The sequence below is a fragment of the Dermochelys coriacea genome, chromosome 15 (genome assembly GCF_009764565.3).
Source record: "Dermochelys coriacea isolate rDerCor1 chromosome 15, rDerCor1.pri.v4, whole genome shotgun sequence".
In the NCBI taxonomy this organism is placed as follows: domain Eukaryota; kingdom Metazoa; phylum Chordata; order Testudines; family Dermochelyidae; genus Dermochelys; species Dermochelys coriacea.
This window is the reverse complement of record NC_050082.1, coordinates 12,000,680-12,028,090: the sequence shown is the minus strand read 5'-3', so window position 1 is coordinate 12,028,090 and position 27,411 is coordinate 12,000,680. Positions and strand designations below refer to the sequence as shown.

The window sequence follows — 27,411 nt, the reverse complement described above, 5'->3', positions numbered from 1 at the left end:
GCTACAGGAAGATGCTCAGAATGTATCAAATTAACGCATTATGAAAATACAGTCAGGAAATGTCCATCTGATCCTTATTCAGTTAACAGGAGATGAAAGAGTGTGGATGTCAAGCTAGAAGCAGGGGACAGTGTTCTACCTAGAGATATGTTTTCTGGGCCACGGTGTCATACCATCTTCCAAACGCTGCTGCTGCCAATCTCTATCATCTCTTTCTGCTTTCGCCCTTGTTTATACCCTCAGAGAGGGGATAGGAGGGAGATGAGACAGTGAAAGTACTCCTCCCTATTACTCTTAAAGAACATGCTCATTTTTGGCTACTTTAAGTCTGTATTTGGTGGTCACATGATAAGGCCAGCATAGACCAATGAAATTTTTTTCTCCAGGATAGCTACAGATGGCCTGTGGCTCCTATTACATCACTTTCCTTTCCCACATGTTTTCATAGCGACTCCTTCCTTTGCTGACACTTTTCTACTATCTGAGACCTTACTGGAATCCCAAGGAGAAAGGCCAAAAGTCACTATTATTAGAAGGGTGGATTAATTACTGTGAATTAAGGGCTAGATTTTCAAAACTGACTAATGATTTTGGGTGCCCAACCTGAGACACCTCAAAAGGGCCTGATTTCCAGAGGGTGAGTGGCTCACACACCCTGAAAATCAGACCTCTTTCAGGTGTCCATTTGGGCCCTCAAAAATCCAGGCACTGGAAATGAGTAGTCACTTTTGAAAATGTAGGCCTTAGCCCTTGTTTCTGTTCATGAACAGATCCTAAGGTCCAAGAACACAGTAGTTATTTATAAATATTCCCCAGATCGTTTGGAGGAACAATTTTCAGCTCACTAACTCCATTTGCTAATCTTTATTCATGTACTATTATTTCTGTTCCTTGATTAGATGACAAACTCTTTAAACTAGAGAACATCAAATACTGCACTTTCTGCAATTAAGTTTTTGAAGAACAGCTTGTGCTAAAACTCAAGAAACTTTGAGGATCTGTGAACATTTTCACCAATCCCCACTGCTTTTCCCAGATACATGCAAATAATAAACACTGATTCTAATTTAACTGTCTAAAACTGTGCACAAGTTGTGGCTGAAAGCACATTAGCATCAACAGTCTTTAGCAGGGCACCAACACTGTTTCCCTAGCTGATGTGCATGAAGTTATCATCCTGAGATCCATGCTACAGTCTAACCCCACTGGCACACAGGTAGGATATAGCACAGTTTAGTAATGGAGTCTCCAGGGGAAAAACACCACAGCTGTCCATGATGCACTGGGGAAGCTGAGCTGGCATGTGTTCAATGCGTCAGCTGTGGTGCAGACAGGCCCTAATAGAGATGGAGTCCATAAGTCCAACAAGGCCCGAATGTGCTCCAGATAATGAGCTGCACATCACCCAGCTCTCCACTCTTGCTCATTTAAGCAGAGAACCTCTGAGATTCCACTTTGAGCAAGCGAGGGAAAGTAGCTGAGCGAGTCTGCTTAGATCTATTTTTATATACCTTCTCCATCTGTTCCTCTCCACAGCTGGCAGAGCCTGGGACTGCAGTGTTAGCTCTTCATAACAAAAGCTTCCTTATGAAACATGGGGCACTCCTCTCTCCCCACCGGGTTTGGTTGCTGGGGCAATCTATTTTGGGAGACACAGATGGCATGCCCATCTTCTCACCGAGCAGCAGAGAAGAATAAGCAAATGCTAGCCAGTGATAAATGCTCAGCCAAATACAACATTGGCACCACATCAAGGGTCTGACAAACCCACAGAACCCAGGGAGGGAGTTCATGGCTTGGGCTGACACACAGGTCCCATCAAGGGGAATGGGATTCATGGGTGAGTCTGAGTTACTGGACAGTTTTCACTAGCATAAAGGCTTTTGAAAGGCATAAAGACATAGCAGAGAGCTCCCTGCCATGGTACCTTCATAGCACAGAGCTGTATGTCTCAGCTCTATCCTGTCTGGTATTTGATTGTGCTGATTCTATGTCCTGTGTTTATTTTTCTTGTGCATATATCCATGCGGGGGGTGAAGGGACCAGGTTTGACCTGCTGGAAAGCCATTGCATCCCTAACTGCAGCACTGACCAAAAAATCAATGAAGAACTACATGAGGCAGCTTCCACCTACCTTAGGATGCGCAGAAGCAAGGGGAAGTCAAAGGCTGTGGATCTTGAAAGGAAACAGGTTCCTGTGCATCTCATCTTGAAGGCGATGTCAGCAGCTGTGTCTATTCAGAGAGAAAAACAGGGACACACATTTTAAACACTGAGATATCTGACACACGGAGCATCGGACCAAATGGAAAAACAGCAAATGCATTGCTAAACAGCTAGGGATCTCCCTTCTTAGACAGGCAGAACATGGCTGTACTGGGGGCAGAGTTGCACTTCTATCAGGGCCTGATTCATAAAAAGGCCTTAATGTAAATGAGATCCAGGCCCTCAACATTTAGCCTTGCTGGTTCTGAGCTATCTGCATTTTACAGACCTGCAGGCCCAAAGGCCAGAGCAGCTTGACCCGGGGTTTGAAGGGAAGAGAAGGTTAATCTGTCATTACAAGGGTTCCATGCTGAATACACCATTTTCCAGAGTGAGAGGTGAATCGAAGAGCCCTATGGGTGGAAATGAAACAGAAGGTGATATCAACATGCCGACACCGCATCTCACACTTGAGTGGTACAGTGAAATCTTACTGTGAGATTGTTTCTGATGGTCATCAAGAAGGCCATGCAACATTAATATCGTGGGAGGTGCAATCATCCTGGAGATCTCTGATAACACAGGGTATGCTGTCTGGATCTTTTTTTTGTGGAAAGTGTTCAGTTTTGACATTTTAAAATGCAGGAATCAGTATGGAAAGGAAACTCCTTGGGGAGCAGGTGTTAAGAGACAGTAGCCAGCTGAAAACTGCCTTTTAGACAACTGCTACCCACAGAGTTGGGGGCAGATCTAAAGAACACAAGACCCTGGTTTTTGATTACACACATGTACATTGCATTGGTTAGTTCTGCAGCTTGAAAGGCTTTAATGCGAATGAGAGATATTACTGTGTATTTCCTGTGGAAGGAAATCAAGATGTTGGGTCTGATGAATTCAGAAAGACACAGCTGTAGGACAAGCAGCTGGCCTTAGGCTTTGTTTATGGTGTTGGGCTATTAGTAATGGGAGAAGAGAATTTTTTTATGCAACCTTTAACATTGTCTCCTGTTGGAAGTAAAGGAGGGTCTCTGGAAGGGGTTGAGGTTCTTCCCCCCCTCCCTTCTGTTCATATCTTCAGAAGGGATTTAGAGAAAGGCAGGGAATACCTACGTTATTGTGCCCATCCCAAATGGTAAGCACCTTAGTAATGAAGGAGCCAAGAGTGTGTTGCTGCAAGGTGCGAACTCTCCTTTGGCAGGTATGAAGCACCCTCATCTCCTATCAAAATCAGTCTCTGATGCTGAAGGCACCTTACAGAAGATGCGCAGCACCTTTGCCACTAGGCCCCTGGGTATAAAGCAGGGCATGAAGATCCCAGTTCAGCTCTGGGGTTACACTCTCATTGGCATCACTGGAAAGGGGAGGCCATTTGTGCTAGGGCTGAATTTGGGTGAGGAGTGGGCTGTATACACATATGCGGATGCAGCCGAACATCTGAACTTGCTTGTTAACATACCGGTGTCTGTAGGTTCACAGCCAATGTGACATCATTTGATTACCCATCACAATGAGGTCTTCACCATCCCAAAATACAGAGAAGTTTTCCAACATGTTCTGGACTATTGTACTCAAAGAGATGTGTGGGGGTTACTTGCCCACAGTAATGCTTGTTCTCCGAACATATTGCCCCCCAAAGCCTCACTGTAGGGTCTACCTAGATGCACCCTCCCTGAGCTGGGTGACTAAGGATCCCTGCTGGTGTAACAGCAGCACGTCTCTCTCCAAGGATCATCTGCTCTTGCTGCAGTGTTGAGAGAATAGCGATTGGTGTCAGCTCAGGAATGTGTCATTAGTTGTAGCTCTGCTTCCTGACACAAGGGAAAGTCAGTAAAAGGCACCGGATATCTCACTTATAACTCCACACCCAGGTGCAGATGGTTAAAAAAGGAGTCTCTGTAACAACAGGTTGGTTAGAGTAGGTCAGTGATAACCAACCTTATTACACTAGAGCACCACATAAACCTAAGCACAACCTTGTGGTCTACATATTTTAATGAGATTTAAAGTCACCTGGACTGATTTATATTTTACGTTCAGCTTGTTTCATATGTATTTAGATAGACAACATTGTACACAGACAATCTATTTACACACTTGCATAAACTAAAATGATGTAAACATAACAAAACGCTAATGAATCGGCAGTTAGTATATTACGGTGAAGCCTTATGAAATTCTCTGGTGGGCCATATATGGCCTGCAGGCTGTAGGTTGGGCACCCCTGGAATAGGTGATGGCTCTGCCATTCAAACTGATCTGTGTGTCTGCATGGGGCTTGGTCAACATTGACTTACTGTGTGTAGCATGGAACTTAACTGTGACCATTTTTGGTCTCCATGAAAGTCCCCTGTCCATAATTTCCATAGGATAGTATGTGGCCAACTGGCAGCTTGTTTTACTTGTTTCTTACAAATGGATCTTTGGTTTGAGGCAATCCATTCGAGAATGAAGTATTTATCCAAAAAATAAGACAGATGGTGCTTAGACAGTGCTGCTGTGTGGAGCATTTCTGTATGTAGCTAAGAAGTTGACCAGTTTCTCTTCCATGTCTTCTGTTGCAGTTTCCATTGATACAGCAAATCCACACATCAGGAAAACACAAGATCAATCTCCAATGGCAAGCATTTCTATCTGGGTTCATGTTTGTGGGCACACCCAAGTGACCCAGAGCATCATCCAAGTTTGCTCCTGATTCACAGTGCTGGTTCAAACTTTTCAATTCTGCCAGAAACATCTACGGACTTTACAAATTGCTTATTCTGTGGATGGAACCAGAAGTATTTTCATTGGGACAGCGGTATTGGAGACAAATGTCTTCATGAGTTAGCTGCAATCACCATACAACTCTTCTTCTTTGGCCTTAGTGGTACTGTAAGTACACACAACAGTCCACAAATTCACTTATGGCTCAAAAGGGATAACACAATTAACATCAAGAAACTGCTCCAGTATTTCATTATATGATTCCCAGCCCTCTTTATAAAGATCCATATGTATCAGAACCCCAGCCACCATGTGTAGGATCAGACAGATTAGGCACACTCTTACTTATGCCAATATTTAACAGAAGAGGGGATGTGGCAGGAATTCATCCAAAAGCTAGCAAGTCTTAAAGCTACAATTCATGCTGCTTTCTATGAGCCAAGTTTTCCAAATGACTGAACGATTTAATATCAGTGGTGTCCATTGTGCAGCAAGGGAAGGGCTGTTTGGAAGGAATGAAGGCAGGAAGCAATAATGGAGGAGTTTTGTTTAATCCTCAGAGTTGCTGAGCACCTGCTACTTTCAATAATTCCGAGGACTGAACTCAGCCACAGGGGCTGGAGGGTCTCCACCCCACCAGCTTTCAGACCACTGAGAAAACTATTGGTTTGTTCATTAGTTTCTGTTTATGGCTCAGTTTTAAAGGCAGAATCAGCACAGAGTCGAAGCAACCTTCTCCATCCAGGATCAGCAGCAAGACACATGCACACACCAAATGCAGTGCCTCTCTCCTACAGAAGGCAGCTTCAGCACCTACCACAGCTCAGTCCTTTAACATGCCTCTGAAATAGGCATTTAAAGTTAAACAGAATACATTGCTAAGCAGAACATTCTGCCAAGTCCTGCCACCAGGACTGCATGTTATAGGGCACTTGCCAACTCCTTAGTCAATTTTATTTATTATAGTCTAGGAAAGGTCACAAAGAATCTCAAAAGATAAAAATCTCTGTCTGTCAGGCTGCCTTCCTTATTTTCATTGGCCCAGGCCTCTGCGTTCCACACTAACAATAACAGGATACAGGTTCAAGAGGCACCATCAGCGCAGCTCACACTTAAATGGTCTGAGTTTATTTTTCATTCCTTGTATAGCTGATCCTTACTGCTCAATTCTCTGTTCATTAGATTTCTCTTGGATAAGATTACTGTAAAGTATAAGAGCCTGACGCCACCCTAAAACCCAAACACAGACACATTAGACATTTGCAGCCCAGTGAGTGCCAGTTCCCTTCCAAAGGATGCAGCTTCAAGTCCTTAGTCCAGATGTAAACTCACCTGTCTGGGGCATCCTTAGTCCAGATGTAAACTCACCCGTCTGGAGTATCCTCAGCTCTCACAGGGACATTTTGCACTGCAGTTCCCATGTCCATACTTTTCTGAAGTTGCAGGACCATTTTGGTGTCTCTATCCCTTACCCTCTGTCCCTCAGAACCATCCTAGCTGATACCAACCGCTCCACTTGGCTAAGAACACCTCTTGCAAGGTACCTGAAATCATCGTAATGCTCTCCTGGATTCTGAGCAGAAGCTTCCTGTCTCTCTGCAGGATCTTACCAGGGACAGTTCCTACCATGTAGGATCAAGGTGCCAACTTGGCTGGCACTGCGCACTGCAGCCCTCCGATCCCATCCTGCTCCTGTTGTGGATTTCAAACTCAGTCTGTCATGGCTTTAAAAGGAAGAGTTGCTTCCCTGTAGCACCAAAGTGCTGAGTTTGCTTCCCTTACAGGCATGTGAGGCTTTCCCCTCAGCTGCATATTTAAACTGGGATTTTCAAAGAAGCATAAGGGAGTTAGGCATGAAGGTCAATAGGAGCAGTATGTGCTCAACTCCCGTAAACTCTCCTTTGAAAATCCCACCCCCCCATTTTATGAGGAGAGAACATTAATCTCAGATATTTTAAGTGCCCATCATAGCACACACATTGTCCTCAGGGGAGTCAAAGAAGGGATGGGAGGAAATACAGTCCTCTAACTACTCATTATTGGTATGTCTACAACCCAAATTAAGGTGTAATTGAGGATGCTTTCATCTCACTAGTGTAACAATAGCAGTGAAGACACAGTGGCGCAGTCTGTGACAGGTCAGCAACCCACGTATGGACCCAGGTTTAATCCTCACTCCAGAGCAGGGACTTGAACTCAGAGCTTCCCCCCACCCCAGCGAGAAGGCTACAGGCTAGTCTGGAGTGTATTGCTCTCAATCTTTCTTGTTGAAGCTGTTCCACTTTGTATAAATACTTAACTGTTCATTGGGCTAGAGCAAGCGAGCATGACTATAGCCTGGTGTTTAAAGCACTAACCTGAGAGCTAGGAGATGTGGATTCAAATCCCTCCTCTGAACCAGGCAGATAGAGCAGCCCACCCCAGAACAGCCAGTCACCTGTGGGTTAGGATGCTCATCTGGGAGGAGGGACGATTGGGTTCAAGCCCCTGCTCCAGAGTGGGGATTCAAACCTCTGTCTCCCACATCCCAGGCAGGTGCCCTAACCATTCTGCTAAAGCCTCCAAAGGGACAGACGCATGCACACACGCATGGACAGACGGTTTGCTGGCCTGGAAAAAGTTTTTCCCAACCAAAACTAATCAGGTCAAATTCATGAATAGTTTCAGGTCGATTGAAACAGCATTTTTCAGCGATTAAGCTACGTGACTGAAAAATTTCATCCATTTCTCATGCTGAACCCCTTCACCTGCCACAGACTTCAGTCTGAAATCAGGGGGAGCTGAGTGGACTCTGGACTTTTATGAGTTCAGTCCCTAAGAGAACTACCAATGGGCTCCTAGACCAGGGAGGAACCAGGTAGGGAAATTGCATTAGTGATAGCTTTAGGATGCTGGCTGTTGGCTAATACCAGCACCACCACCATGGGCACATAGACATTGGGGATGGAAAAAACACTCAAGATCATCTTGCCTCCCCATTCAAAGGGCAGGTCATCGTCTCTCACAAAGCAGGTAACATATTAAACTGTTACTGGGGTAGATCTCAGCCCGGGACTGCAATGAAAGCAATGTGAAGTCCTTTTGTTTTCTGCCTTTGCCTATGCTGCTTTGGATGAACGAGCCAAGCTGTGGGTCTTGAAGGTTAGATTTCCTGAGCAAGCCAATTGTGTTTTAAACTGGGTGCTCTCTTTGTTCTCCCAAGGACTCAGCTTTCTTCCTGCAGGACACATACTGCCATTGTTCCTCCAGGTACTCCCACTGTACTTGGGCAGGTTCCCATTGTTCCTCCAGGTACTCCCGCTGTACTCCAGCAGACTCCCATTGTTCCGCCAAGCTCTCTCTCTCTGATGCTTCAGAACAAAACACAGTGTTTGTGAAAAACATTTTCAATTTCACCCTTGACTGAGCAGGTCAGGCCTTGCTTGCCCTGAGTCCACAGGGACACCAGCTCACTTCATCACCTCCTGCTACCTGATGTTATGGATCATATTCACTTTCACTAAGCTCCCCTTCCTGGCTGCCAGCGGAGGGGATGTGGACACAGTTCTTTCTGCAGCCTGTCAATGCTGTCCCACACCAGCCTGAGAGGCAGAAGAGGGCTCACTCCCTCCCTAGAATTCCCAGCACTAGCAAAGGGCCAGGACTGGAGAGGCAAGGATGGTGCAGATCAGGATTGAGGTGCATTGACACAGCCATATGGGGATCCAGCAATGGAATAGCAAGGGCACTGCAGGCCGGAGGTCCAGGGTGCATTGAGGTACACTGATAAAAGTAGGGGCACCCAGCCAGACGGGAAGTGAGCGCTAAAGTCACAGCTGGCAGGGTTGTATAATGGTCGAGGTGGTTTCCCCACTCAGATGTCTGGCTATTTAACAACTTGCCATATGCCATGACAAGACCTTGAACCTTGGCCAAACCACAGTGTGCCACTCAGGCAGACAATGTACAGATATTACATAGCACATTAATGTTATTCCTCTCGGTGCCAGGATAACAGATCCCAGTGAACCAGGGATGCAAAGGGCTTCTAGCCTCTGTCTGGGTTTGTCATCTTGGAGCATGTTAATACTTTAAGGGAAAGTCTAACAGAAGGAGTCGGAGATGGGAAGAGGGCAGAGGAAACACTCTTCCAGGATGAGCCCAGCAGAAATGCTCACAATAATACATAGTTAAACAAAACCAGAGGGCGGGCCAGCTTCTGCAGCCCAGGACACAAAGGCACTCACACGCCTTTAGAAATATATTTTATTATTTTAATGCTCATTTTAAAAAAATGTAACCAAGACATTACACTGAGCAGCATCACCAGCAGCAGGCTCCTCAGTTCCCGGCTGTCTGATGACTCATCACATTCTAAACCATTGGTCGATGCACTTAAAATATAATTACATGGACAGAAACAACCCCCTCTTCTCCCACTCCTAAGCGATAGACATTGATAGAGGGAAAGGGGAAGCAGCCAATACATCATTTAAATTAAAAGGGTAAGAGATACCACATATGCCACTGGGGGTTTGGGTCCCCTTGCCCCACGGGTCAGTGGGAAAATGTAATACAAGATGGAGACGATGGCTCTGAGAAGCAGAGGAAAGAGGAAAAATTCTCCTTTGAGTGGGAAGGAGGCAAGGAGTGAATGCAACAGTTGCTCTGGGATAAAAAGGATCCAGTCCTGATTTTGGTACACTGTGGCTTGAACTAACCTAGCTTCCAAAGTAAGGCTGGGAGCTACAAGAAACAGATTCAGGCCTGATTCTTGCATTCTAAGCATTTAGGGCCCAGATTATCTTCTCACACCAATTTCCCACTGGTGAAACTTCATTTTAGTTACTCCTGATTCATGCTGGTGAAAGGAAGATCAAAATCAGACCTTTGACCTCTTCCACTCAGCACTGGAGCAAGGTGCCAGGGATCGGTAACTATTGAGAGGATTGATCTTTAGGCAGCTTCCTTATCAAAGAACAATGGAGTATTCTACAGCTGTGATGCCACAACCCGCTCTGTAGCATTGCTGTTATTTGGTTAGCCATTCCTGTAGAATATCGTTAGGTTATTTATTTATTTTTAAATAAGGGCTCATCAGATGCAGATCAAGAAGAAAGGCCTTTGCTACATCTGGACGTTCTAAGAAGATGAGCAGCTTCTGTGAAGGGGGAGTCCCCCAAAAATCTGTTCTGCCTCAGCCACATAATGACCAGGTGGGAACAATCAGCTACACCTGCTTTGGGAAATCAAGCATAAATATAGAAAGCATGGGTTATCCAGAATAGCCATGCCACCTGTGTGTGCCCCCGGAACCCACAATGCATCTCCCCAAATCTTCCAGCGTGTTCCTGCCCCCTGAATGCCCCAGAACCCTCCAGCACACTTCTGCCCTCACCCCGAGCTCTCCAAAATCTCCCTAAACACAAGCATTCACTCACTGACCAGCACAAATTACAAATTCATTGGTAAACACTCATTGTCTGAAATAGCTCTTCCTGTTTCTTTCCACCAATTTTCAAGGGTCATCTGTCATTGAAACATCTTGGTCTTGTCGATACATAGCTTTCTGCTATTTAACTCTGCAATTGTACTATTCACACAGTCCGTCTGAACCATGCTATACAGAATAAAGTTGTGACGCATTGTGCACACAAAACCAGACAGCACGCTATCAAGCAAAAGGCCCTAAGAATGGCTCTTGATAAAGTCAATCCTCGCAACCAGCCAGAACCTCGTCTAAAACTGTGCAAGGCAAATAAACCCTGGAATTTGCTAGTCTCTTGGGAATGATGAAATTCATGGAATCTTCCTCACACAGAATCAGACACTAGATAGCTCTCTCTGTGGGGAGAGGGACATTTTTAGAAGAATAGTTTCACTGAACTGGAACAGACTCCTGCTAGGCCCTCCCTCCTTCCCATTGGCCCAGTCCCCTGCATCTTGGCTTCCCTAAGAGTTATTCTTCTCCTGCTCCTTCTCTGATTGCCACCTCTATGCTTCCCCACCCCAGGTTCCTTCTCTTCTTCAGAACAGCTGTGTTTCATCAGCTAACCATTCTCCACTTCAAAGGAAGTGAGGAGAATGTGGGAGGGGGAGAAGCACAGCATCTTTGACCTTTGTATTGACCACTGATTTTTGAAGTTGAGAGAAGAGTGGTATAACAGATAGATAGCTGAAAAGGACAGATAGAAGAGTCAGGAGAAAAACATATACTTTGCACAGAGCTCCTCTTCTCTGGCTCTCCTCAGACTCTCAGCCTAAACAGCCATCAGATTACGATGGTAATGCCCAGTGTTGCCAATCACAATCAAATAAAGAGCCTCACAATGTGTGATGGTTTTGCTACAGCCTCAGCTCCTGGAGTCACATTCTCACATTAAAATCTGTGTTTCTAATTCACAAATATGGAGACAAACCTGAAAACATGAATCTGAAAAAGGATCAAAAAGAGGAAGGCAAATAAACAGAACCCAAAATGCCCTGTTTTTTAAAAATCTTGTAGTATTTGGGGGCCTGACTGATGATTTTTCAGTGCTTAGGGTTGGCAGCACCTTGACAGGGAGTCCAATACTGTGTCTGTGGAGTTTGCTGTCAATGTCAGTATGTGCTAGCAACGCTGGGTCCTAAAGCTATTGATTGCCCATTTAACATTGTCCAGTAAGAATAGGGACACTTGTGTCCAACCAGTGCTCCTGAGCATGGCAGCCCTCATCTGCTTGTCTGACATTTCCCCAGCAAGATATCCTGAAGGTCTACCTCGAATACATATCAGCCAAAAGACAGACGGGTGTAATCTAATGGGTTCCATGTCATCTCCTAGTCATCTCTTCTGGATGATGATGATCATAGTACCTACAAATCCCAATCATGGACCAGGAACCCAATGGGGTACGTGCTGTATGAACCCGGAACAAAAGATGGTCCCTGCCCCAAGCAGCTTGCATCATCCCTAAATCCTTACAAGCTGAGCTGCCCTCTGCCTGGGGAAGGGATGCCGATCTAGTGCAAGCTCCCCCAGTCCTGCCCACAACCCATGAATCAATCCCAGCCTCAGCTTCCCTTCAGCTTTGGGGGCTAGGGAGACCCCGTTTCCTTTCAGCTCTGGATGTTAACAATGAAAGAGCATTTGACACAGCTGGTTGAATGCCCTGAACAGCAATACTGGAGCCAATTCCAAGACCGCTGAAGACCAAGTGAGCTTATATGACAACCCAGTTAGGATGGAGTGTTTTCCAGTGGGACCCCCCAAGTTTGTTAAACCCACATAGATCAACTCTGTCCTTGTAGTAACCAAGCTGCATGTTTGGGTGTGAGGAAGCTCGGGGAGAAGTGGAAGGCAGCCAGCCTGTGTTGGTTCTTTGATGTAATACAGCATCAGGCAGATCCCAGAGTGACAGCCACCAGAACGTGACAGCACACACTTTCTGAACTTGTGTGTGTTCCAGCACATGAGCAATGCTGATATTTTCCCACACTTCCTTCCCTGCTTTGCTTCTGTGTGGACCTAATTGTTTGATATGAAAGCAGGATGTCATCTTGTGTTATTCTTAGTAGCATTTCAGCGCCTAACTGAGTTCTGAAAACATCAGAGACCTTCATGTATTCCTCCACTGCTGGAAGGTTACAAATGCACAATCCCCACATAGCATAGAGGAATATATCCACCAGGAAAGATCACGAGTAATAAAATCCCAAGTGCAAGCTATGGAGCCTGATAATACATTCCTCTGAGAGACTACATGGAAGACTCATGCCAAAAAGGAACTGATTCAACTGGACTGTGATGTCTATTGTTTTAATACAGTGGTTCTCAAACTTTTGCACTGGTGATCCCTTTCAAATAGCAAGCTCTGAGTGCGACCCCCCCCCATAAATTAAAAACACTTTTTTATATATTTAACACCATTATAAATGCTGGATGCAAAGTGGGGTTTGGTGTGGAGGCTGTCAGCTCATGACCCCCCCATGTAATATCCTCGCGACCCCCTGTGGGGTTCCAACCCCCAGTTTGAGAACCCCTGTTTTAATACTTGCCTTGTCTTTTTGCTGAGCTCTTTGGTGACAAAAGTAACTTTATCTGTCTGACAGACGTACTTGTTGAAAGCCCTGTACTGGCCTGGGAGTTTCACTGCTAAACTCTCTCCAGAGTCATACACCAACCCTCCCACCCCCATTCACCCAGGGAGCACAGTGGAAAGAAAATTCCCTTTAAATAGCTTGTCAATAAGGAATGAAGAAGAATAAGCATTGGTTTTCCTTCTCTTGTCCCCAAATTTCAGAATCTTTCCCTTCAAAAAAAGTTACCCTGATCTGAGGTCTGGGATGGCCAATGCTCAGACCTGGACCTGTGACAGGATTGAGAGGAGATATATAAATGCTTCAGGGTCAAAGAATGGATCATTGGAAAGGGGAGATTCCTAGGTTTCCAATGGGACAGATGGCACTTGCCTCTAGCCCAGAAGGCCCTGTGATAGACTTTTTTCCACCACCAGTGTTACAGTAATAGCTATTTTAGGTGATCTTTGGAATCGGTTGGTTTTTTTTTTCGTAACCATACATGGCAGATGCAGCATACAAGCTGGTTGGGCTTGGATAAAGATTTTATTGGCCCCCTTTAGGATGAGTGGCTTCACCAGTTACAAGAGGCCATTCCAAATGCATGTAAAAACCCTTTGTAATGCACCATACTGTCACGTACCCTGTATTAGAGACAGATTAGATCGTGGTCTATCAGACAGGCAGGCAAGGCTAATGCTATGTCTACAAAGATCAGGGTGGTTGTTTTCCAGTTCTCTGAAACACAAGCTTCTCTCTCTCTCTCTCTCTCAAACTGCACTCACATGCCCCCCACTTCTACTGGTGCACACATATGCACGCACACTCATTTGTAATGCACACCCACATGCTACAGAGCTTCACGGTTAACCAGATTCCAGGAGTAGTTTGAAACAATATAGAAAAAAAGGTTTTAATGAACTTGGGCTCATTTGAATTCCAGACTTTAAAACAAAGTTCAGTTTTAAAAGTTATTTTTACTTTCAGGAAAGATGAGAAATTAAATTTCACCAAAAAGAAGAATTCTAGAGAAAACGTAACTAAGGCTGTGGAATGAATGGGCATTCTGCATACACAGGTGCAGAGATACAAAGATAGACAGACGAAAGAACCACCCACAAAGACATTGCAACCACAGACATAGTACCAGCCTGTGGTCACCTCTCACTGCTACCAACACACCTGCCAGCAATTCACAAAACCTGCCATCACCACCCGATCAGCCCTTCCCACACAGACCTGCCCCTGCCCTGCCATTACCCACAGCACACAGACACCTGCCAGTGTCCCTTTGGCTAACAGAACTATCAAATCATCATATATATATTGTTCTTTCAGTGAAATGGAAGGGTCTGAAATATAGTTACCACTTTGCTTCAACGTGTCAGGATATAGCTGGGACACTGTAGGCTTGGATGGAGCCACCCTCTCTTGTAAACATTCATAACTGACAACATAATGGCAAAAGTAACTTCCCAGTGGCCCATCTCCATGGAACATGGGAGGTAAAACCTTCTGTCCACATTCCAGCTCACTGGAATATAACTCATAACTGATCTAGCAGTGAGCAAAAAATCAGGAAACCTGTTGCACTATTAAGTTTTAAAAACTGATTTTAAAACAGAATCTCTCAGTTGAAGATGCTGAAAGTTCCACCAAGTGAATCCAGGCAGCATAGGCATCTTTCCTGACCAGCAGGCACTGCTATACCCTCTACTTTTGTTAGAGGCCACAGTGTTAAAAGCCCCATCCATGTACCTGAGGAGGAAGTAGTAAATGTTTCAGCCATACCTTTATTTCTGTTGGTAAAGACATTAAACTGATGAACAATCACAGACACACAGTACAGCATAATGTCATAACACACCCTGCTGGAGCAGAGTCTCCCAATGCTAAAATTCTGATGTCAGATTTGATCTTTGCTCTCTTCAATCTGAGCTGGGCCTTTGACACCTATAGTGTCCCTCCTTTTCCTTTGTTTAAAACGGTGCCTCTCGATCTTTTTCCAGTTTAGTTCTTTGGATCTTCCCATCAGTCCTGGGTAGGGACCCCCCACGTGATAGTGACCTGGCCTCACTCCTCTTTTCCCCTCATTCTCCTTTTCTGCCATAGCAGAGGCAGCCAATAGAAAAAAAACAAAAAAAAACAACAGACTTCATTCCAGTGGGAAGTCGTTGTGAGAATCAGGAAATGTCAGCTGCCGCCAAGGTTGAATTCTCCAGTTCAGAGTAAGAGACACGAATGCCAATTAGCTCTTCACTAAGAAGCTCCATGTTCCTGCACGCATCTGAAAGGTTCCCATTTTTGCAGGAATGTGGGAGAAACCCATTTATCTCCATGTCTAGTGAATTCCCATTGTGGTGCCATTCCAAACCTGTCTTGCATTTACTCAAGTCCTGCATGTCAGTATCTTTGTGGATAGCACCCAACTCCCCATTGGTGTATATGTTCAGAGCGTACTCACTGATCCTAATGCTGGCATTCTCTCCATCCCCACCATAAGTGGAAGTCCTAGTACTGGCAGTACCAGTCTTGAACTGCTTCTTGCCTACAATATGCTGCCTGAGAATTTTACGGAAGGTGAGTCGGAATTCCCTGATCCGGTAGGCATAAATCAATGGGTTCACCACAGAGTTGGCATGAGACAGGATAATGGCCAGGTACATCAGCCAGAGGGGAGGACGGGCACAACCTGGGCAAAAGAGTGTGAAGCAGTTTATTATGTGGAGTGGAAGCCAACAGACGGCAAACAACCCAACGATGATGGCCAAAGACTTGGCTGCATGGACTTCCTTCTGCAAAGTAGAGCGTGAGCGTTCCCCATGTACCATCTTGTTCTCCATCTGTTTGAGCTGCCGCCTGGCTGCCAGAAAGATTTTCAAGTAGATGCCAAACATGAGGAGGAGGGGCACCAACACACAGGCAAAGAAGTTGTAGTAGACCATGTACTCCATGGTGACCACTGTCTCGAAGAGACAAGCTACCATGATTTTAGTGCAGTTGCTGGACGAGGAGTTATTGGTGTCCTGCGTTTCCCTCTGAGAGCATTTGTTCCAGCCCAGCATGGGTGTCAGGCCGATGATGAAGGATAAGACCCCAGCAGATGGCAATGATACCTTGGCTCGCGAGCTGGTCACCAAACCATTGTACCTGGAAAGCAGAGGAGAGGAGGATTAAACAGTATAACTGGTACAAGCACCTGATGCCCAAGTAACTTCCCAGTGCTCATCTCCATGGCATGTATGGGGGAGGTACTTTCATGGAATACTCCAGCTCACTCCAATGTGCTTATCCAAGCATCACTGAACTGCAGTGCTGAGCCCATTTCCCTCAACCCAGTGAGGGCCAGAGTGTGTTGGACCTGAACGAGGAGCCCTTCTAATCTATCCTTTCCACTCTTGGGTGGCGAAGCCAGCAGCACAGGTCAGCTCCAAACAAATAAAGCCGATCAACATTTCCCTTCTCTGCCTTACAAATACTCACTCATGGTTATGAGCCTGCTTGTCAAAGCATAGAGGAAGCAACCGTCCTGCTCTGCCCCTCCGCCCGCAGGGAACTGAAACACCCAGAGTTGCTCTTCTAACTTTATCTCTATGTACTGCCAAAGGCAGAAATAGCTACTCAGCATCCCTGTCGTATAGTGTTGCTTGCTCCCTGTCCGAGTGCAGGTAGGGTCCCAGGTGTACAGTACAACTGCCCAGTGTCACAGAGCTCTAGGATACTGTGCTAGTTGCCCAATTCATAGAGCTTACAGCAGGGACTCAGAGAAAGGTCACCATTAGTTCAGTATCAGAGCTCAGACAACACAGCACTCCTTTGATGGCAGTCACTGGGAATTCAGTATGGCCAACCCAATGCTGATCAACTGAGACAGGATCCAGAACCAAGCCTCAGCAGCTGAGCAATGCTGACAGTTGGCCTTTCACAAAATACCCAATGCAGCATGGCTGGCTGCCTCAGCTGAAGAAAGATAAAGGACTCTGAATAACAGGACCTACTGTTGGTCTGGCAGAGCTCTGTGATCAACACATCCACTATACCCGTTCACGCCCATGCTTTCGGCAATTATTCCACCCCACTATTTTGAGAGAAAAAACGGAAGCACAGTAAGAACCTGACACGCCACCAAAAGACCTTTGTTCGTTTCAAATATTAGCTGATCCCTGGGGCTAGCATGCTGCTGTAAGCCCTCAGCTGAAGGTACCAGCTGTACGCTTTGAAAATATAAGTCGTAGTAGTGTGTCACATCTGAGTACAATCTCTTTTCCCCTCATCGTACTTCACACAGAAAGGGAATGGCTAGGGTTCCACATTGTCTGTTGCTGGTCCCACACTGTACTTGACCCTGTGCGTGCGTGATCTGACTAGGGGCTGCTCCCATTTTCTCCAGTAGTTGCACTGCTTCTTTCCCCATGTTGGATTCTTTTAACAATCAAACTTTAAAAAAAGAAAAGAAAAGAAAAACAACCCTTGCTCTCTTTCTCAATGGGTTTGTTCTTCCCACACACACTCCTCTCCGAAGGCGAACTAAAGCCCTGCAAGGAAGGGGAGGAGGGATGCTGCTCATCTCAGCCAGAGAACAGAACTGGGAGCTGGCATGTGTTCTTAGCCCCTGGAAAATACAGCCAGGCATGAGATGGGAGTGCAGGATGATCATTCATTTATTCTTTAATCTCATTTCAAAAGCATAAAAAGTGGGAGACTGGGGGAAAAACAAAAAGCATGCCGCAACTCTTTTCTCTACAAGCTGGCAAGAGGACTCAATCCAGATCTGGAAGACAGATAAGGTTTCTCTAGAAACTGGTGACAGTTGTGTGAATCCTCAGAAAGTGTCAAGAATACTGCCTATCCAGGAGGAGAGAAGTAGAGTTACTCTTAAGTTCAGATTTAAGCGACATGAGTGGAATTATACCTGTGCTTCAAAATGTATATTTAAAATTACAAAGAGGGAACAAGAGATTGGCAGATGGCACTTGAAGCTTAAAAAAACCCCTAGATTGGCTGCATCTTTGTCAGGAGGAATTTTGAAATTGTACAGCTGTTATCCCACGGCTGGAGAGGTCCCTTCCTTGATACTAAAAATACATTTATTGCAGCTCCCAGTGACCCTCTTGCCTCCCTGTTGCTCTTACCCTCTGGGGATTTCCATGCAACAGGCTTCAAAGGCTTGTGAAACAGCTTTTAACCCAAGCATCCTCCTTGCTGTACTGCCCCACAGTATTGGGCTGGCAGTAGAATTAATCAGCATAGAAGTGGGTCCTTCTATAGCACCTCTCATTCAGGAATCTCCAAGAGGTTTGAGTTGTGCCTCAAACATTCCCGTTTGACAGGTCCATAGAGACAGAGAGAAATGAAAACACATTATCGACAAACAAGTTTGTCGCAATTCTGAAAGCGTCAGGGACAAGGCGACAACCTCACCACCTCTGTAACCTAGTAAGAAAGTGAACTCAGGTCTGTAGAGATTGAAGGACTGCACACAGAATGGATTTATTGCTGTAGAGCAGCCAGTGCCTTAGAGATGGGAACCAATACAAATGTTTAAATTGATAGAAGAATAAATCATTAATATAGGATCCAAGAGGGCGCAGGCTCTAAGCATTTAAAAAGTCAGATTCCTGCCTGAAGAGGTTATAATCAAAGGGACTGATCCTATCAACAGTTACTGCAAGGCTTGACCCCCATTGATTTCACTGGGATCATTCATGGGTAATAAGTAGCGAGTCTGGTAGCAAGTGATACTCCAAGGCAGAACATCTTCCAGATGTCAAAAGCCTCGTTACAGTGAGCTGTTCTGGTGCTTCTTGAGCAGCCAAGAACTAACACATGGCTAATGGTATTAGCATACAAATGCATAGAATACATTCACTCCAAGCAGGGCTGTTGAATTCTACGCTGGCAGAAGCAAGGATGTGAAAAACAATGTTTGCCCCAAAACAGGTTACATCGGGAGGGAAGAGTATTACAAACTACAGACAGAAAGAAAGCTGTGAACCCAGGGATGTCTAAGGGCGCATCTGACTGCTCAGCTCCAAAACATGGGATTTAAAACAGAAAATCAGCAATTTCAGCAGCCACTTTACTTGCATAGGGTTCAATTATCAAGCATGAGCTACCATACCACATCTGAACTCCAAGATTAGCAATAGGGCAACTAAAGAGGATTTTTCAGCATCTCAGGTTTCAAGCAGGGCTCACTACATCCAATTAATTTCAATCTGTGGTGGTGAAATGTGACCTTTCATTCCAATATGAGCTCATAGCTGCAAATTCAACACTAGCTATAAGGAACACCTTACAGAGAACTTCCACGTGACCGAGAACATGGGTCTCAGCAATCCTAAGAAAAGGGGTGCCCACAATTACTTGCACATCTAGGTTATCCAGGAGCAAATCAGAGTGGGAAGAAAGATTTCCAGTTCAGCATGTTATTATAGTTGACGTTGGATCATCATAAATAAAAGGATTTCTTCCATTGTTGTTTGCAGTGTTGTTGTAGCCATACTGGTCCCAGGATATTAGAGAGACAAGGTGGAGGAGATAAAATATTTTCTTGGACCACTTCTGTTGGTGATAGAGACAAGAGCTCTATATAAGCTCGAAAGCTTGTCTCTTTCACCAACAAAGTTGGTTCAAGACATTACCATCACCCACCTTGTCTCACAAATAAAAGGTTAAGGAGTACTTGTTGGCACCTTAGAGACTAACAAATTTATTTGAGCATAAGCTTGTATGTAGCTCACGAAAGCTTACGCTCAAATAAATTTGTTAGTTTCTAAGGTGCCACAAGTCCTCCTTTTCTTTTTTGGCGAAATACAGACTAACAAGGCTGCTACTCTGAAAATAAAAGGTTGTTACCTTTGAGAATGGGGACAATGAGCTGGACAAATGGTAATTTGAGAACTTTTCTGTTTGACTGCAGGAAGAAAACCTGTCTTCTTCTATCCAGTGCACCTCACCTACCTGCTGTTCATCATGGGAATACCTTTTATACCACTTCCCCCCACACATGCACAGTCATATGCTTGGACATTGTGCCCTCTAAGCCTTTTCTGACAGCAAAGGACTTGGGAAATGCCTATTGTTCTTGGCCAACAACTTTACCCTAGGACTTAGAATACCAACCAGTTTTATTTATAACACCCAGGTTTTGTTGTACCAGTGAGCAGAGGCTCTCAGTGCACCTGGCATATTAGAGATATGAACAACTTACCCCTGAACCATTCAACATCTAGTGCTTCTCCCTACCTCAAACATGCCCAGTACCACTTCTGGAGTGCAGAACTTGTATTAGCGCCTGTCAGACTTGGTAGCCTGTCCATATTCCTTGCATCATCAGCTAATCATTTAGAAAAACTTTTGGAAAGTCTGTCAAATTTTGTACCATTTTCCATCAAATTTTTTTTGAAAATAAAGTTTAGAATTTGTGGGATATTTTTAAGCATAATTCATCACTGATTGTTTGACACACATTTTTTTTAAAAAATAAATTATACCCAAGTGTGTGTATTTTCCCCACCAGCTCTCGGACAGGTCAGGAACGCTGAATCTTTAACAAAAGATCTTTTCCCCCAACTGTCTGTCAAATGTTTGCATTACTTAGGTGTTGAAAAATGAGCTGTAGCTCACGAAAGCTTATGCTCTAATAAATTTGTTAGTCTCTAAGGTGCCACCAGTACTCCTTTTATTTTGAACAGTGTGAATATCACTTCCCCTTTCCATTAACCAGGTTTCGCTTTCTCCTCATGTCTGAGCTCTGAAATCTATTAAGCAGTCTGTTGATCCATAGATTGTCCAGGGGAAACAGAGTTGACAAGATCGATCACTGCTACTGGAAAAGACAAAGAAAGGGGAACACGCAGGCCCTTTCGTACACCAAGCTACGCACAGGTTTTTGTACTGATTCAGCGATGTTGCTTATGGGTGCGATTTGTTACCAAAATAGTTAAATTGGAACAGCCCCCTTGTGTGACACAGCTACACTGGTATAAAGGTGCTGATATTGACGTAGCTTATTTCTATAATGTAATGGTATAGCTTACATCCTAGAAATGTGCCTAAACTAGGGGGCTGTAACGCAACTTTACTGGTTTCCAAATCTATCTGCTAAAGGATATAGTTATAGTGGTACAACAGGCCATACAGACCAGCCTTCAGGTGAAGAGCACTGCATTAGTTCACATTGCAGAGAATGTCTTCACAATGATAAGGGACAGAAGCCTTTTATTCTTAAAAGGATGATTTTATCAATCAATAGGAGTTCTGGATGGCCATGCTGCTCACAAGTGGGCAAAAGCCACAGCTGAGCCATGCAGATCATCTCAAATGATTCACCCTCAGAGGTGGTAATTTCAAGAGTACATAAGTGACTCAACCCTTCAAAAGCCAAATTTATCACATCACCGTGGAATTGTTACATACCACACTAAAAGGGGTTTTGCAGATACATTTGGGAGACATTAAGCCTTATGGCCCCAGTCCTGCAAACATTTACATATGATTAACTTTAAGCATGTGAATAGTCCTAAAGGGACTACTCACAAATTTAACTTTAAGCCTGGTACTATTTTATATCCTTCCACCTGTAACGGGCCAGGTTTCCGTTAGCACCATGAGTCCCACTGTGAAGACCTCACAGGAAGAGAAAATATAATTAACACATCCTAGACAACTCTAAAAGAGGTGTAAAACAGCTTCCCTAGACATAATAATTAGACTTGGAAGGATTTGATTTTTATAGATAAATGTTGGTGAATGTTTATTTTACCCCACACACCCCAACGAAAACATATTTCCATCTCTAATCACTGAAGTTTATCAATAGGCAAAATTAGAAAAATCCTGTTTGAGAACTTAGAGTTTGATTTACAGATATTTACTTTGTATATTTTGACATGTGATGTTGATAATTTGTGTTTTAGCGATTATAAAGCTTACACTATTTGATCTCAACATTTACTGTCATTAAATAATATTTTCTAACTCTCCTTGAATTTCCTGCAACTGTGAAAATTTAAATCAATAAATTTTTAAAAAAGGCTTAAAAATTAAACCCATCTATCTGTTCAAAATTATAAAACCATAAAAATCTAATTTTGGCAATCTATAAATAATGATGAGATTTTAAGGCCCAACTTTTAGGAGCTTCAGGGCATAGAAGCAAGTGTTGAGCATCCTTTTCAAACCATGGGACTCTCCCTTTTCCAGTGACAGAATGCCCCTTCAGTTTCTAGCCCTCATGGATCACAAGATGCTAAACCTACCAGTCACTTATACAAGAGTGAATATTTACACTTCTGTGCCTTGGGCCAGTGTAATTTGGGGGAAAGAGTTGCCACCTTTCTGGGGAAGATGGTAACATTTGTATCCTGGATATTGCCTGGTTTAATAAATAAATACAGTGTGGCCTGACGTGGCGTGCTATTGTACATCATCCTTGGCTGCACACTGCTACATATTTTGCATTCTTCTGATTTTCACAAGCATCACAAGTCTGTCTCAGACTTTCCATCAACTAAATTCTGCTGTAGGGGGAATTAGCTACTCCATATGTTAGTCTTCTACCAGTTACATGAAATTATGCAATCTTTCTATTACATACAGGCTTGGCACAATTAGATTTTGATGGAAAATATCAATGTTTATTTTTAAGCATTTAAAATTCTTATTGCTTTAAAGTTCCACAGTTGTGGAAAATGATAGGGGTGTATGTCAGACAATAATTATAAATAACGCAGGACATTGAGATTAAAAAATTAAAGCTTTATAACCAACTAACACAAAAGTGGTCAACATTACATGTCAAAATATACCAAGTAATATCCTTTAAATCAAATGTAGTAAATTCTCAAGCCAACATTTTTCTTATTGTGCCTATCAGTAAATGTTGATATTATAGATATATTTGCTCATCAGTTTCTGTGTACGGTGAAATCAACATTTACCAATAAAAATTTAATCTTTTCAAGCCTTCTGCTCCTCAGTAAATATGCTCAAATTCATCTGATGCACTATTAATAGAGATGAGTGAATAATTCAGACTCATTCAATGAGGTTTGTCTCTCTCTGTGGCATTCGCCTGGTTCACAGCACTTGGAAGAGTGCCGTTCAAATGAAATTAGAAGCCTATTGCTGAATTGGGTAGACATATTTAATTCCTACGCAGAACAGGCAGCAGGCCTATCCTTCCCACCTCTGGGCCAGGTCTACACTAAAAGTTAGATCACCCAGCTATGTTGCTCAGGGATGTGAAAAAGCTACACCCCTGAGAGACACAGTTAAGCCAATCTAATTCCAAGTGTAGACAGTGCTAGGCCGATGGAAGAATTCTGCCAACCTTGGTACCACCCCTACAGTAACGGAAGAACTCCTCCCCTTGCCGAAGCAAGCATCTACACTGACGCACTACAGCTGCGGCATTTCCAGGAATAACAGAGACTTAGAGAAAAGGAGTACTTGTGGCACCTTAGAGACTAACATTTATTGAACATAAGCTTTCGTGAGCTACAGCTCACTTGCTGTAGCTCATGAAAGCTTATGCTCAAATAAATTTGTAGTCTCTAAGGGTGCCACAAGTACTCCTTTTCTTTTTTGCGAATACAGACTAACACGGCTGCTACTCTGAGAGCCTTAGAGGTTACAGCATGCTCCGGTGTGTCTAGCCTGCTTTGCTGACTGGGGCTGCGTTGAGGCTGGGGGAAGATGACTGCCTCCTCCGGGCTCCCTTTGGTCTGGCAAAAACACCCACAGGGGCACTGGGAGAGAATGGTCCAAGGGATGAAAACTGTCTCTTGCTCCGCCCTTCCCCATCCTTTGTGCATCTCTGCAAGGATCAGCTGCGAACTGGCCCACTGAGGGTTTCCTTATTGCTAGAAAGGCACAATACCTGGAAATTAGGCTTATCTCATTATTTGCTTTGGGGTATAAGTCAAAGAATTACCAAATGGGGAGCAAATGCTTTAATCATCAAATAGTCAATTAGCTGCAATACTGAATGTGCCTGCCCCCAGGGCTCTCTCAGTCTCTCCCCACTGCCAGGCTCCTCCTCCATCCCTCCATTTATGTCTGGGGGGAGGGGAGGAGAGGGCAGGAGAACAGCCCACATCCACTGAGCAGGATCAGGCTGCGGTCACCACCTCAGGAGTGTCTGGGTGGCAAATGAGAAGCAAGACCATTACAATTTCCTCTGCCGATGAGGGCATCAAATAATCTGCTGGGGGGTACAGGGGTGAGGTGTGGTGAGGAACAAGCGAGAGGGGAAAAGGAGAGAGAATGATACATAGCAATGGAGAGACAGTTCAGAGGGGTCACTAGTCACAGCCTGCTCTGCTCTGTCCAAGGTTGCCCTTGCTGAAGAATGAAGGGTATCACTCATTTACAGGCTTCCTCTGTGTCTTAAATGCCTGAGAAATGACGCAGAGGCATTGTGAGTTAACTGCTCCACAGAGCTCCCCACTTTGTAATAAAGCCCAGAACGTACAGGGTTTGACCTGCGCCGGGTGACAGTCAAGTCCCGTCCTGGCAGCATGCATCTGCAGGACTGTGATGATCAGATAGAGTGGCAGCTCCCACACACAAGGTAAAATACCCCCCGGCCCACGTGAATCTGGCCACTTGTCCATAGAGCAGCAAACGATCTGTTTCAGTTTTCAAGCTCTAGTTCTGAAGGTCCTTTTCTTCCCCAAAAGGATGCAGTGTGTGGGGTGCCCGCTTGTGGGATGGACTTGGGACAGGACCCGGCCGTCACCAAATACCTTTCTCTGTTAGAGACGCTGCACCTGATCCACTCTGGATCCTCTTGCTCATGTTGAATAAAAAGCGCACTCTCCCTCTTAGCCTATGTAGGATTAAAAGTGCCCCTCCGCCCCCCAAGAATGCCTCCATTCCCATCCACATGCTTACCCTAGAGCAGGGGTTCCCAGGACAATTATTTGGTGGCCTCAGAGTGTGGCCACCAACTCTTGCTGGTGGCCACTCACACTTTTTCCTAAATACTTAATTAGCTTTAGGAAAAACAATAGATATGCAGATACACACGTCCAATTCTTTGTAATTTATGTAACTGCTAACTAGTAAGTCTGTAGTGATAAGTATATTAACCAACATACAAGTATCACTTATCACAGCTGACTTATTCAGCCCCAGCAAGTCTGGAGACAAATTAAGCCTTGGATGGGAGATCGGGGGAGGCATCAGGGGCCAGGGGGAGATCGGGTTGGCTCGTGGAGACAGCGGGGTCTGGAGCCTGAAGTCCCAGGCCGGAGCCCAGGGCTGGAACCCAAAGCCTTGCAGCGGAACCTGCCTTGCCTGCCACCCTGGCTGAAGTCCAAATCCTGAGCCCCCACTTCCCCTGGGAAGGTGGGGAACTCACCGGCTGCCAACTCTTGCTGGAACCCCAGTAAACCAACACCAAAGCTGTCCATACAGGAGCACTATGGAGGGGGCGGGGCCGCTGGTCCTCCCCCCTCCCGCAATCACAGCTCAGGAGGTTGCAGCCACAAGAAAAGCTCCTGGTGGCTGCATGTGGCCGCATTTGAGGAACGGTGCCCTAGAGAATCTCACTGTAACAGCACATCTCCATCGACCAGACAGAGCCCCTGCTGTCCACAGTGGGGTGATACCAAGTGACCTCTCTTTTGTGTTCAGCTTTCCCACAGCGATCTGTCTGGCACTGTCTGCTCCAACTCAGAACACAGATCATTACAGCTAAGTCACGAGTCTGTCTCAGTGCAGAACGTAAGCTCCTAGGCAGGGTCCAAGTAATGCCCTGGGCACATACTACGTGGGACAAGGAAGCGCTAGAAATAGAAATGCAACATCCAGGAAATCCAGCAGGAAAGGGGCAAGTTTTGAGGTCTAAAAAGCATTTTCAGATTACAGTGAAAGTGGCGTCGTTTCCTTTAACTCTCTCTTCCTCCTTGATTACAGCACCTAGGACACTCTAGAGATGCCCATTGCATCTGCACTCTTCCTCCTCCCCCCAAGGTCCCACCCACTCTGGGCTTACCTGAGGGGTATCCGGATAGCAATGATTCTGTCAATGGCAATAGCCAGGAGACTGAAGATGGAACTCTGAGTCAAAACCAGGACAAAGCAGGCAATGAAGAGGCAGCCATAGAAGAAGGCAGAGAAGCCAGTGCTGATGGTGATGGCAAAGGGGATCGCGAGCACGCCCACTGCAATGTCAGCTGCAGCCAGGGACACCACAAAGTAGTTGGTGACGTTTTGCAGGTTGCTGTTCAGATAGACTGCCCAGCAGACCAGGACATTCCCCAAGATGGCCAGCACTGCAATGACCAGTTCCAGGATGATGTAAACTACATCCGAGGGGAAGTTTTCATTCCCATATACTAGCATGGTGAGGTTGACCAGGCCAATGCAAGAAGGTGCCAGAGAAGCTCAGTGTCCATATCTGCAGTGCTGCAAACCACCACCAAGGCACCTCAAAACGGTTTGGGTTCTGATGGGCACTCAGCTGCCAGCTGTTGGCTGGAGGCTTACCTGGCCCCCTTCTCCCTTCAGCTGATTTAGCTGTCTACCACAGAGGGCATAGAAAGACGGAGCGTAGGGTTTGCCAGCTTCAGTAGACAGGATAAACCTTGCAGATTCTCAGCATGTTCACAATAATGCAGAAGCACATTAATGGTCCACTGAACTCCAACAGATATGGAAAAACCTCATGTAGATGAACCCTTTGCCCTTCAGATCAGAAAGCCCTGCAGATGTTGGGTGTTTGAAATGTAGTGCCTGGCATAGTCATGTGTGGTGAGGATCTTGGATGTCCTGTTGACAATCACAGGTCTCGTCACGATTTCCTGCCACCTCTCGGGATCATCATCTTGTTGTCCCTTTTTCCCTTTTGCTGAATGCTCTAGGACTCAGGGAATCTTCCTGTCAGCTGTTGCAAACGTCCAACTTCTCCACTTGTTTCCTTAAATACAACAAAAATAACCAAACTAAGTAATCAGTGCCAGTGACCAGATAGGAAAAGCAAAATCTCATTCAAGTGGCATATCCAAATGATGTTAGAAATAAGACAGACCTACATGAACATCACAGGCAAAAAAAAATCTTATACTTTGTCCCCCTCAAAAGCTGCCTGGTTGAAGTCAATATTGCACAACTATGATGCGAAACACAAGGGCTGTTTTGTTTCTGAGGCTACCGACTGAGCTGACAATTCAGCAGCTGCTTGATAGTCTGCCATAAAACATGAGAGCCCAGCTAATTATGCCTTAGCTTTGTGCCTGGATTAGAAAAAGGTGGAGACATTTACACACATACACCTGCCTCCATGCGATCACAAATAAATGACTTGTTACCTGCACTAACACACCAGTGTACTTTATCATTACATAAATGCTGCATGCAGTTGCACAAGAATAACACCACATGATCACAGACAAATCACTCAGTCTAACATAAGGAGGTTTACATTGTGTGCATATGTAACAGTTCTGACATTTC

General features: G+C 44.9%; 1 protein-coding gene and 1 long non-coding RNA gene across 2 annotated transcripts in view; one reads left to right on the top strand and one right to left on the bottom strand.

The window, feature by feature from the left end:
• Positions 1-350: 350 nt before the first annotated feature.
• LOC122456810 lies at positions 351-11,313 on the top strand. Its single transcript, XR_006275891.1, has 2 exons — positions 351-2,790; positions 4,767-11,313. It is a non-coding gene; the product is annotated as an uncharacterized LOC122456810 (long non-coding RNA).
• ADORA2A (adenosine A2a receptor) overlaps positions 10,295-27,411 on the bottom strand; it is a 35,156-nt gene continuing 18,039 nt past the window's right edge. The window contains exons 2-3 of the mRNA XM_038372935.2: positions 25,952-26,875; positions 10,295-16,095 (exon numbers count right to left, since the gene is read on the bottom strand). Coding sequence (XP_038228863.1) covers positions 15,129-16,095; positions 25,952-26,301 — 1,317 coding nt within the window. The 5' untranslated portion in view covers positions 26,302-26,875 and the 3' untranslated portion in view covers positions 10,295-15,128. The remainder of the gene's footprint in view (positions 16,096-25,951; positions 26,876-27,411) is intronic.